General features: G+C 39.3%; 1 protein-coding gene across 4 annotated transcripts in view; it reads right to left on the bottom strand.

Moving 5' to 3' along the window:
• CHCHD6 (coiled-coil-helix-coiled-coil-helix domain containing 6) overlaps positions 1–13,515 on the bottom strand; it is a 326,851-nt gene that overhangs the window by 111,719 nt on the left and 201,617 nt on the right. For all 4 annotated transcript variants that reach the window (XM_061618379.1, XM_061618381.1, XM_061618382.1 and 1 more), the window contains one exon: positions 8,874–8,944. In XM_061618379.1, coding sequence (XP_061474363.1) covers positions 8,874–8,944 — 71 coding nt within the window. The remainder of the gene's footprint in view (positions 1–8,873; positions 8,945–13,515) is intronic.

The raw sequence follows: 13,515 nt of genomic DNA, 5'->3' as shown, positions 1-13,515 counted from the left end.
CACTTCCAGGACAGCTTTTTGCGACAGAAACAGAGATAAGCTGTTAATTTCGTGAATAACAGAGAAGAGCTATATCTCACCCAGAAGTTGTCCAAAGCCGATCAATCTGACAAATCTCCTTTTGCTGCAACAATTTAAACCAAGTAAAAAAAATAATAGAAAGAAGGGTGCTTGCCTGTTAGTCCATTCTCTCTTTGAAGAAAAGATAAACGTATCGCTTAAGCAGATAGAGCTTGTTAGGAAGTCCGTCCGGCATTGTTGGCTGGACCTTATCTCATAAATTAATGAAATCCAGTCCTCCCAACAAAAACAGGCTTTGAGGTTGATCTCTACGTTTCTCCCTGCCCGGGAGAAATTTCATCAGTCAAAAAAAAAATGTTCTGACTGATTTATATCTGAATAAGCTTCTTTTGAGGCGGGAGCCCGTCCCAAAAGCAGGCACAAGCGAAGTCACCCTTCCCGGAAGTCCAAAGATGAGCACATTACTGTATAAATTATTATTATTATTACTATTATTTATTACATTTGTATACCACCCCATAGCCAAAGCTCTCTGGGTGGTTTACAACAATTAAAAACATTAAAAACAAATATACAAATATAAAAACACTTAAAAAAAAACAATTTAAAAACATGCTAAAATGCCTGGGAGAAGAGGAAAGTCTTGACCTGGCGCCAAAAAGATAACAGTGTTGGCACCAGGTGCACCTCATCAAAAACATCATTCCATAAATCAAGCCTTACATTTGCTATGCTCAATCTGAATAAATCAGATTATGGTGAGATGATGCTCAATCAAGTATGGCCATTTCTGTAAGGGTCTCTCCAGTCCAAACAGCATTATCAAACTGTTAAGACAGAGCTTAATCTTGCATCTTCTACTAGATTACTACTTTCTGTATTTGGAAGTGTGTCAAAAGGTAAGAAAATGTGCACACTGACAACGCTTCACAAATAATTAATAACACCAACCCAAGAAGCTGTACCTGTTAAGTTCTACTAAACTCATTCTCAATAATTTCACTTAAAGATGGGAAGGAGAAAGCTTTTTGCTCATTTGCCCCTACCTAAACTGTGCACAGAAGTCAGGATACTTTTTCAGATGCAAAAGATGGGCTCCTTTGGAGGAAGGTGCAGGATACAAACTTAATAAATAAATAAATAAAATTAGGATTTCTGATTGTGGCGCAATTTAACAATACTAAGCACTGATATAGCACTTTTTGAATGTTCACAGTACTTTACAAACATTAATTCTTTTGTCTTTACAACAACTCTGTAAGGTAGACCAGTATTATCACCATATGGCCCATGGGGAGCGGAGGCAAAAGAGAGTGACTCATCTAAAAGCAACTACCAACAGATTTTATAGCAGAAGCATAGCTTGAACCAGGGACTTCCTGGCTCATGGGTCACACACAGCTCATATCCTTAGTCACCACTTTAGCTTAAATTAAAACTTCCTGCTCCAGACAAACTTCCCTCAAATGTAAAAGTCACATACTCATATAATGAGATAACCATTCCCTTTCATCTGTAGTTTTAGGACAAAGTTGTGCAAAGCAACAGCTATGTCTTTGTAAATGAACTGTGTGACATGAATGACAAAACTCCACATGCAGGCAGGTCAGTGGGACACCATCTGGAAATAAAATGATGGTATTAAAGCAGTGGTTCCCAAACTCCCCCCCCCGGACCACTTGAAAATTGCTGAGTGTGTTGTTGGACCACTTAATGATTTTTCTGCCAGTTATAGCGAATGTCATAGGCTGTGCGTTCTGTGTAGAAAGACATTAACTGCGCTGCTTAGAAAAACATCTATGCCAGTGCAAAGGCTGAGGTCCAAAGAAAAACTAGAGAACTTAAGAATGCCTGGTGGATAAAGAAAGCTCAAGAAATCCAGCATTTTGCAGATGCTCGTGATGCACGGGGCTTTTTTAATGCCGCAAAGGCCATCTACGGACCAACAAATTATGGTACAAATCCCTTACGTTCAATGGATGGTATCAAACTTCTTAAGGAGAAAGAGTCTATTGCACTGCACTGGAAAGAGCATTACCATGACCTCCTTAATTGTAACTCTATTGTGGCTGATGAGGTCTTCTCGCAAATTCCACAACAACAAACTACAGACGAGCTTGCAGTATCCCCTAATTTGGATGAAGTCAGTAAAGCCATTAATCAAATAAAGAATAACAAAGCTAGTGGACCTGATAGGATTCCTGCTGAAGTCTTTAAGGAAGGTGGGCCTGAATTTACACAACAACTTCATAAGCTCATCGAAAAAATCTGGATGAGGGAGGAAATCCCAGAAGACTTTAGGGATGCCATAACTATCACCCTTTTTAAGAAGGGTGATAGTTCCCACAATCTGTTCTATCAAGGCATCTTTCTTCTTGCTACCACAGGTAAAATCCTTGCAAGGATCCTTTTAAATCACCTCCTACCTATCTCAGAAGATGTCCTCTCCGAATCGCAAAATGGTTTCTGCCCTTCCAGGGGGACATGATCTTCACTGCACGACAGCTTCAAGAAAAATGCCAGGAGCAGAATCGACCTTTATATATGGTGTTTATTGATCTGACTAAGGCCTTTGATACTGTGAATCAAACCGCTTTCTGAAAACTGGATGCCCTGATATATCTGTGAATATTTTATGACTCCTTCGTGACAACATGATAGCAACAATTTTGGATAACAATGGCTTTCAGAGCAATCCATTCCGAGTCGGATCAGGCATAAAACAGGGATGCGTCATTGCTCCAACCTTACTTGCTATCTTCACTGCTATGATTCTACACCTTATTGAGGGGAAACTTCCTACTGGTGTGGAAATCATATATCGAACAGATGGATGGAAAACCTTTTAATCTCAGTAGGCTGAAAGCAAAAAGTAAAGTAATGAAGTTCTGTCATAGAACTTCAATATGCCGATGATAATGTAGTCTCCACACATTCAGAGAAAGATCTTCAAACTATCCTAAATGTCTTTGCAGAAGCATATGGAAACCTTAGGCTCTCATTTAATATAAAAAAACCAAAGGGCTTCATCAACAGGTGTGAACTAGTCCCTCTGTAGCACCATCAATCCAGCTTAGCGGTGCGACGCTGGAGAACATTGATCATTTTCCCTATCTTGGCAGCCATCTCTCTGTAAAAGCTGACATCGATGTTGAAATTCAACATCATCTGAGCTCTGCGAGTGCTGCATTCTCTCAAATGAAACACAGAGTGTTCGGGGATTGGGATATTTGCAGGGAGACCAAAATGCTTATTTACAAAGCCACTGTACTACCGACCTTAATGTACACCTATGAAACATGGACCATTTATAAACGCCACTCCCAGCTTCTTGAAAGATTCCACCAACGCTGCCTCCGGAAAATTCTGCAAATTACTCGGGGAGACAGACAGACTAATTTTGGAAGAAGCAAAGACTACCAGTGTTGAAACAATTATCATTCAACATCAATTTCACTGGACTGGCCATGTTGTTCGAATGCCTGATCACCGTCTTCCAAAGCAGCTACTTTATTCCCAACTTAAGGATGGAAAACGGAATATTGGTGGGTAGCAAAAGAGGTTTAAAGATGTTCTTAAAGCTAATCTAAAAAAATTTGACATGAGCATCGAAAACTAGGAAGCTTTGGCCCATGAGCATCCCAATTCGTGGTCGGCTATTATCAAAGGTACTATGGAAATTGAAGAAGTACGAGTACATGGTGAAAGGGACAAATGAGTTAAGTGGAAGGCACATCAAGCAAATCCTCATCGTGACTGTCTTCCATCTGGAAACCTATGTCCTCACTGTGGGACGCTGTGTGGATCTAGAATTGGCCTCCATAGTCACTTAAGTACCCATCGTTAAAGACCTTTCTTGGAAGACAATCTTACTTGGCCACGAGTGATCGCCAATGAATGATGCTAGATGCTGTGTGATTTTTAATTGTATTTTTCTTGCTCTTTTATTTCTTATATTGTATTTTATTTTATCACAGTTCGAATTCCATAGAATTCCAACTGTAATAATCAAATACAATATAAGAAATAAAAGCAATAAAAATACAATTAGAAATCAATATGAATATTTAATCCGTTAGATGCTCCCTCTCCTGCTTTCAACCAAAAAAACCCAGAGACATTGCAATGAAGCTCGCAGACCACTGAGTGTCCACAGACCACAGTTTGGGAACTGCTGTATTAAAGAGTGAGTTGGCAGTGTGAAATGGTGAAGTTAAAATAATTACAATGTGGGACTAAGTAAAATGGAAAAAATACTGTTAAGGGGTATATATTGGAGAAGGAAGGGGTATATATTGGAGAAGGAACATGTGACAACTACTGCCAAAAAGTATGGAGCAAGGTGCGGTGAAGGATGCTTTCTAAAACATTGCTTGAAATTTTCCAGCTAAAATAACCAGGAAATCATTGACAGCAATATTGACTTTTTGAGATATGCCTTATTACACCAGATATCAATGTGTACTGCTGGTCCCTATATAGTAAGATAACGTGGACAGATCAGATGAAGCTCCAAAAGGAACACACTAAAGGCATTCATAAAGAGAATCTTGGCACAAGTGAGCAGAAGCAAATAAAAGAACCTCAGATCTTAATCTTTTCCTGTAGGAAATCCTAAAGAACCTGCATATTTCTAATTATTGTTTTCTTGCCAACTAGAAACATAGTTCTGGAAACATATTTGGCTCTGATATTATCTTCCCATGTTCTAAGACAACTGAAGAAAAGGTTGTCATAACTTAATTACTGCTTTCCAACTTTTGAAATATTTATTCCAACAGCAACTTATTTTTAAGAGAATATACTCCAAATATATGCAGCGTGTTGGCAACTTTGGTTGCATGTGTGAGTTTGGGGTTTTTGTTTGTTTGCTTACTTGCTTTTTTTTTTTTTACAGCAGGATGTCCAGGCCTGTAGCCCAATTGTCCAAGCTAATAAAAAAATTGATAAGTTGGTCATAATAAACAGCAAATGCAGCACAGGTAGACACTGCAGCCATCCACATTATTGCTGGCCTGTATGAGAGACCTGCCAGTTTCTGGTTTATGAGACACATTGCCCCACATTTCTCAGGTTCCTTTTTTAAAAAAAGTGAATCTTTAACAGTATAAACATATACAAGTGAGTGTATTATTTTACAGTACAAGGGCAGAATGAGCTATAAATCCTATTTTAGACACCAGGCATCAAGAGCCGACTGACTGTCCTTGCCTTCCAAGAAGAACAGATCAGTAAGAAAATGTTTCAACTTCTACTTTTTGTTCCAAATAAAAGTGTATTGCTGTGGCATTAGCATGCCAGTGTCATACTTATCAACAAAAGAAATAAAATCATGCCACACTGCATAAAAAGCACCTGCTTGTGACTGGCCTCGAAGAATTAATGTGTTAGTTTTTCTATCATTACCACACACCATAGTTTTTGTAACAATTACCCATTTTTAAGACAGGCATCTTTCCAGTTTTGGGATATGGTGAGCTTTGCTGCCATGAACATGATTGTGAGTATAGTGAGTGCTTTAAAAGAGTAAAGGGTAACTTAGAATAGCCATTTTTTCCTATCACTTTAAGTTATCTGTGTATTTCACCATTAAGCAATAAGCACCCAATACTCTTTATAACTGCAGAATAAACAAACTATTACTTCTTACTGCAGGCCAACAAACATCCTTCTTTATTGCTGGCAGAATAGAAAACGCAACTGCAACTGAAAGAGCAAAGGAAAGTCCAAGGGGTGGAGTTTAACTTTAGTCCATAATACAAAGTTCTAATATTTTAACTCTTCATACAAGCTATTTTTTTTAGGATAACTTACAGGGTGATTGTGATTCTGAAAAATCCACTCTTAGTCAGGATTAAACCTTCATATTGGGAAGGTTTTCAAAACACTACCCTCTTCAAAATGTAAACCTGTCTGACTTCTACACACAAGAGAGAAAAAGACTGAAAGCTATATACTTACTTGATTTCTGAGATTTTCAGAAAAGCAGGAAAAAGCAAGTTTTCCGAGTTGCAACGAAAAGCAAGTTTTTTGACTCTATAGTTTTTTTGGATGTATAGTTTCTGCCTTGTCAATCACAATCCTGACTTCACTAATTGGCTACAAACCTGAAAGGGTGGAATTAGAGCAGGAAGCTACACGTGAGTTAACTGAAGTTGCGGGGGGCTGACGTTTTGGTATATATCTCGGGAACCAGACCACCTAGAAACGTAACCTTTTTTTAAAATGAAAGCTGAAAGTCCGGAGATTAAGGTGAGTCACCCGGAGAGGACCCCAAAAACCAGAGTCTGGCCAAAAGCCAGAGGTCTGGTAACCCTATTTCCAGATGAGGCTTTTGTTGTGCACTCGACCTGACTTTTTTCACTTATTTTTTCCCCAAAAGTCCTATGCTGAAATTGCTCTGGTTCTTAAACAAGCTATTATTCTTTAAATGGAGATTGTCACTGTCTGTCACTTCACAAATTAAAAAGACAATTCCCCCAAAATCCTAGAGGGCGAAACACAACTCTAGGGGCAGTGCACTCTCCCCCCCCCCAGCTACAGGCCTGGGCAGTGCTCTAAGCGTGATTTCCTACCCCATTGAGATTCAAAGCCTTCTCCAACTGCAGGGCCGGTCCCAGGCATGCCAGTTGGGCACCACCCTGCCCCAGGCCCCAGCACTCCCTTTCTGCAATTCACTGCAGGATCACTGCTGCGGATGGCAGGGCAGGAGCTTCAGAGCCCCCCCCCCCATTTCCCTTGCTCAACCTACCTTTCTTGGCTGTGTTTTGCAGCTGCACGTGCAGAGCTACCCTTAACCAAGATGGTGGCTGAGCTTTCCCTAAGGGTTTCCCATCTTGGCTGATGACAGGGATGCACACACATAGCAAGCATGCGGGCCTTCAACCAAGATGGCGGCAGAAGCTTCAGCCCCTTAGGGAAACCTTGGCCACCATCTTGGTTAAGGGCAGCGCTGCGTGAGCAGCCACAAAACATAGCCAAGAAAGGTAGGTTGAATGAAGGAATGGCGGGGGCTCTGAAGCTCCTGCTCTGCAATCCACGACAGCGATCCTGCTGCGAATCGCGGAAGGGGAGCAGAGGGGCCCCTTAGGGCCCCTGTAGTCCCAGGGACCCTTGGCCAGGGCCCCACCTAGCCACCCTTTGGTACAGCCCTGTCCAACTGCTGTAAAACCTCCATACTCACCTACATCATGAGTCATCAATAGTACTGGATGTTACTGTAAATATGGCTTTGTTCACACTGTTGGGTGTTTCCAGATACTATGCATGGAATAGTTGGACCCCAAGATCTACACGTATATCATAATCATAAAACTGTCAAGGCTAACACCACACAATTTTACTTTTGTCATCATCCCACCACCACCAGTGTATTCCATTATAGTAGGCAGTTGCTTACTTGCATGGATTATTATAATTGTTCTAATGTTGCCAACAACTAAGAATTCTGAAAAGGCAGGATTCATTTGCTTATTAAAACATGGGGAATACTATGCTAGACATCACCACCATATAAATGGGTCTATAATATGAAACATGTATTAAAACTGACAAAAAGAAGGCACAAAATATCAAATATGTCTTAGTTTCAAGATAAAAATAGTATTTTAAGGATTGTAGTTCATGTTCTGTTAATTAACACCTAATGTCTAATTTGTCACCATTTATTTGCCTCTTGTGCCAAAAAAACAGAAAGAAAGAAAAAAGCAAACTCTTAATCATCTACTTCATATACTGTATCCACTTCAATGCCCACTATATGGCCCTATTATGCACATTTTCTGGTATAAGTACCCACTGTGAATTGCCTAAGCCAACTGGGTACTCCCTGCAATGTGTATCAAAATATATATTATTGACTTTAGTGCTTATAATGCAAGCATATGTTTAAAAAAATATGATCTAACTCTTATGCACTGTCCTGCTATTCTTTGATTTATATTGGAAAGGTAGATTGCAAATATTGAGGCTTCCTAGAGCTCAGATCATGCTCATATACTCTCCTCCTTAGAGTAAGGGTCATAGCATATAAAGAGACACCATATATCATAGGGGTTCTCAAAAACCTTAACTATAAAAGAGAAATGCAAGAGAAAAGCATCCAGACTTTCCAGGCTGCAATAGCATACTTTTCAGACACGGCAACTACAGAAATATTTGTATTCCTGGTCTTTCAGCCTATCAAGTTCAGGGAAGGATGGAAAGCAAAGCTAAGACAGGGTTTAAGCCAGGCAATAGAGAGAAGCATAATACTGGACTAAGATGGGCCTTCAGTGTGATCAAGCAGTCTCTTACATGGTGATGACAGAATGAGAACTCCCTTTGCTTTTAAGATGTGAGCAAGTATGATCTGGAAGTCTTTATAGAGGTCACAGAGAACTACAATATCTGCCCTTGCCTATTGATGTAACTTTTTAAACCGGTTTCCCTGTAGTTCCCTACTTTGGCCAGAACTGAATGGAGGCATGCAAGGTGAATCCCCAAATAAAAATATAAATCACCAAAATTAAAACAAGAAAAAACAAGGTCAGGGTAAGCTTGCTTTAAATAAAATTTAAAATTTCTTCCTGTTCATCATTCACAGAATCTATACTAAATTGGGAGGACTATTTTAGCTGATTTTACTTATAGAATCTCTGATCAACACAACACAACACAACAGAGCAGGTTGTTTCGAGGCCCTGCAGCTCCATCTGGTTACATATCACATTTTTGTGGGAGGGATCAGAAAAGAGCCCACAGCTCTCTGGACCACATTTAGACACCTCCTTCTGAAAACCAGTCTTATATTTTTATACATCAAGGGTAAAGCATAAGGGCAAAGCTATCAAGGATAAAAATCGGTTTCTTACCTAATCTGATCTTCTGCATTGGTGACTGTCTGATTATATTGATCCAAAGTCAGCTTGTAGATTTCAGAATTCTGAAAGTTTAAAAAAAACCACTCAGCACTATTAATTCATGTTTACAAACAGATTACAAAAGTTCACAAACGGATAAAGGAAAATGAGACAATATTGAAATGTAATCATACACTATACCTTTAAGACACTACAGGGAGGAAAGTGCTTGCAAAAATAAAGAATTCTAAAGGCAATCATCACCATTACAGATCAACTTCAGTGTGTATGGTTTAATATGTGAGCCCATGGAACCACTCTTATTGCTCTGTGTGACAAGGAACAAATTAGCACCCCTCCGCCAATTTAAATAAAAATACTCAAGAATTGGGCTATGAGGGATAAGGACAGAGTTCATAGTTCTCCTAGCAGCTGTCTGTGCCTTCCTGAGAGATAAGCCTCATACCTGGGAGATCCATAGGTCCGGCAAGTGCAACGTCCATTAATCATTTATTGTAAAAGCCAACGGCCAAAATAACAAAATCAGAAGCATAAAAAGCAGATAAATGGAAATGCAAATATCCACATAATAGCTTTCTTATAAGTCAGTGTTGTGGAATAGGCTACGGACCACAGGCCAGATTGAAAGACGGGTAGGGCTGCCTCTCGGTCATCTGACATCATAATGATCTGCTATCCTTTGCCACTGCTGCTCACATTGAAGCCAGCAATGCAAAGAAATATTTGTGTTTACATCAAGCCACACTTTGGGGCATGCTGTGAGTGTGCTGTATGTGTAACAAGCCTATTGTGGCCAGCAATCACACCTGAACTTGCTGTCACTGCTGATCAGCACTGATAGCAAGTCTCACTCACCAAGGAATAATCAGGACCCCATTTTAGGGTTCCCAATTGTTCCCCTGCAGCCTTGTCTCTACCTGTCCCACACCTGACATCACATAAGACAACAGGGGTGGGAAGGTAGGTGTGATGAGTGGAAAAAAAGCCTTGTGGGCCAAATTGAAACCTGTACTGGGACCAATTTGGTCTACAGGTTGGAGGTTCCCCATTCCTGTTATAAATGATCTCCTGACAGTATTTATTTATTTATTGAATTTCTTACATATACCACATTTACTTTTATTAAACTCCACCTGAACTTAAGACCCCACAGCAACTTTACAAATACAGAAATTCACTTAAGTAAAGCCATGTATGAAATTCTATTCAAATCAGGAGAAACCTTCTCTTTTCTAGCCTTCCTATAGAAGTGTTAAGACAGCAAATAACACAGGAGATATTCCTTATCACTGACCTACAAAGCAGTGATGACTGAGCCTAATGAAGCTGGGAAGGTCTATTGCTTGCTTGTCTTGTGATCTTTAAACATATGTGTTACTTCATTGCTTTATACCCCGTTTCCCACTTGTAATCTAGGACTAAAGATGTTTAACCCCCAGGAGAACCCACAGATTAAAAAATAGCGCACAATTCAATTATTTTTATTTCACTCAGTAGTACAATGACTCTTCATAGGTCCATAAGCATGTTATATTTTGCTACGCAGACCAATACATATAATGGGTATACTGGCCTCAGACTGGGAAGACTCAGATTCAAGTCCAGGTTTACCCACCATATTCTCTGGGCCAGTGATGTTCTTTCAGCCAAGCTTATTTACAGGGTTGTTGTGAGAACAAAATTGAAAGAAAACACACCATGTACACCTCTGGTTTCTTGGAGGAAAGGCGGAACACAAATGTGAGAACAAAGTCACATTAAAGAGCAGCTCTATACTTATGTCAAATTGTGTTTGACATGGATTTTCCGTAACAAATATGCAGCGTAAATGCCCCTATTGATGACCAAACACGGTTGCCACATAAAGCATGGAACCATTCTTAGCCCTTTCATCTATGCAACCAAAACAGGCATATGGATACATTTCCTCTGTACGCTTGCTGATTAACAGTGACAGGATAAATAAACACAAACCTAAATAATCAATTCAAATAAAACAGAGTGACAGATTTTTTTAAAAAAATTATCATTCCCTTTCTGGTTTCCTTGTCCTTTCCAGATTATATCACGATTCTCTCAAGTTTCACTTTCTTTCCATTTCCTCCTCAGCACAGTTGCTGAGACAAACTTTTTCCTCTCCAGCAGTATCTTGCCATGATGCTTAGGAGAAATGGGGCTTGAACACAAAAAGCCCACTCAATCTGTTTGTAACCTTGCCTCTCCTCAGTCACATTTGTATTTCTGTGCATTTCCTACCACTTTCCTTGCAGAGTTCATAAATAAAAAGGTTTATACAAGAATGCTTTGATATTCCTTTCAAATTTGCTATATGAAAGCATCATTGTTAGATGTATCTATTCATTACATAAAAAAGCCTCAACAGGGAATTGTTTTCACAGGTTTTTACTAAAAAAAAAACTCTTTCAGAAACTGACAAATCGTAGATGAGCCTTCACCTCAAAATGCATTTTGATAGTGAGCTGCTGTGTGATTTTTGTTGTTGTTGTTCATTACATAATGGTCAATTTTATTTCACTTTCGAACTTTAAAGACACAAACACTATCTCAGGTCAACAATGGGGAATGCCCAGATTTTAATAGCACCTTTCCATTTCACAGCCCTGCAGCTCCCTGTTGTCTCTTACTTGCCTCTGAAAAAAACAAAGACCTGTGCCTCCATTAATTAAAACTGCCATTAAAAATTAAATATTGTGAATAAGTAGGTGCGAGCATTATCTCCATGGGTTTCATAAGTCTCACTGTTTCTCCAATTACTTCCCAAGCAACTTTCATATTTCACATAATCTGATTTCTCATAGGACCTGGATTTGCAAGATCAAAAGATGACAAAAAGAAGAAAAAAGCAAGCAAGAGTAGAAGGTACCAAAATGAAACATTTTGAAGGCAATAGGAAGGAGCCCCATCAGAGGCCATTAACCAGTAGCGATCTGCAATGAAACAGCAGCAAGAATGGAAAACAGGAACAAATATGTTGTACACAAGGCTCAGCATGAAGCTGGCATTAAACCCCAACCCTAAAACAGAATAAGAAAAGGCAATCAGTCACCATGATTGTTTCCAGCCATAAGATTTTTTTTAACTGATTACAGAAGAACCTCTGCTTATGGGAAACAGAAGAAGAAGAGTGTGGTACTTGAACGATAATGATGTCAAAACACACACACACACGCACGGTGCTATCACCATATATTTATCCTTCACAACTCTGTCACCTTTCCATAAGCCACTCAAAGCAATATGATAAAATCAAAGTTCACAATCAAAGCCCCAGTACAATGCAATACAAAGCTACAATTTAAAGTCCAATAATAATAATAATAATAATAATAATAATAATAATAATAATAATAATAGATCCAGGCTAGAGTGGCTTGTAAAAACTGATAGAGTCAAGTGGAGCAAAAATAGTTGTGAGAATTGGCAAGTTCATTTTGGAAAAGGGTTCCACTGTGTGGGTGCTACTACCCAAAATGTCTTGCTCTACGCATTAGCAGATTGTGCCTTCCTAACTAATAACTAGTGAAGCAGATTTTCACCCTTGGTTCTAAGAGTATAGGAAGCAGCTTCTGAGTGAAGGCCTTCCCTTCATACTTGCGTGTTTTCATTCCTGTTGCCCCTCAAAGCTGCTGAATAGCTTTGCCCTCTCTAAGCATCAAGCCAGACTTCTCTGTTCAATAGCACCTTAAAACCCCTTTTCTCCTACAAAATGCTACTTGGAGAAACTGAGCTTTACTTTTCCTTCAGCATTAACTAGTTAAGCTTCGCTTTAGAACCAGTGGCTTCCTAGGCACTGCATTGACCGTAGTAGCCATATAGTCCTTGCCCAAAGGTCTTGCAGCCTACCACCAAAGCAACCAGTTAGGAAGAGGGTGCCTCAATAAGTCTTCATTTGGATTTTTATCATTTATCTTAAGCCTATCTATTTGATTTCCCTTTGGATTGGGGAATATAGAGGTCAAGCATGGTTAGCTGCTTATTAACTTTGCTAATGTCTTCTTGTAACCTAGTAGATAATTCTGAAATAAGCTGGAGCAGAACTTGGAAAAATTACTTGAATGAATGACAGTTTATTCGACCACATGGTCAGTAAAGGGAAAAATTACTTTTTTGAACTACAACTCCCATCAGCCCAATCCAGTGGCCATGCTGGCTGGGGCTGATGGGAGTTGTAGTTTAAAAAGTAACTTTTCCAAGCTCAGAGCTGGGGGATCCAAGAAGCAATCAATTGATTCCAAATGTCAGACTGAAGTCTGAGATTATAGGCATAATCTTGAATTTACATATTTTTAAAGCTAACTCTCTACAAAATAATAACACACTTTAAATCATTAGCATATAACTAAAAGAGCATAAGCATAAGGGTTTTGATGTTCAGGATTTTATAGCATAGAAATGCCAAGTATCTTAAGGTCAATGCATATGCTGCCATTTTTGCAAATGCAGGAGTGACTCCAATGTCTGAGCACACAGGAAAAATTCAGTGTGAGAAGTGGCAATGCACTGTTGCACCTACTGAGAAACAAGCATACTATATTCTTCTAGTAGGCAGCTGCTGGCACAAATTTTCCAACTGGAAAAAAACCCCATGCTTAACATCATCCCCCTTTGAATG

This window comes from Rhineura floridana, chromosome 3, assembly GCF_030035675.1.
Source record: "Rhineura floridana isolate rRhiFlo1 chromosome 3, rRhiFlo1.hap2, whole genome shotgun sequence".
In the NCBI taxonomy this organism is placed as follows: Eukaryota; Metazoa; Chordata; class Lepidosauria; order Squamata; family Rhineuridae; genus Rhineura; species Rhineura floridana.
The sequence above is the reverse complement of the archived record's forward strand: the minus strand, read 5'-3'. Positions and strand labels throughout refer to the sequence as shown.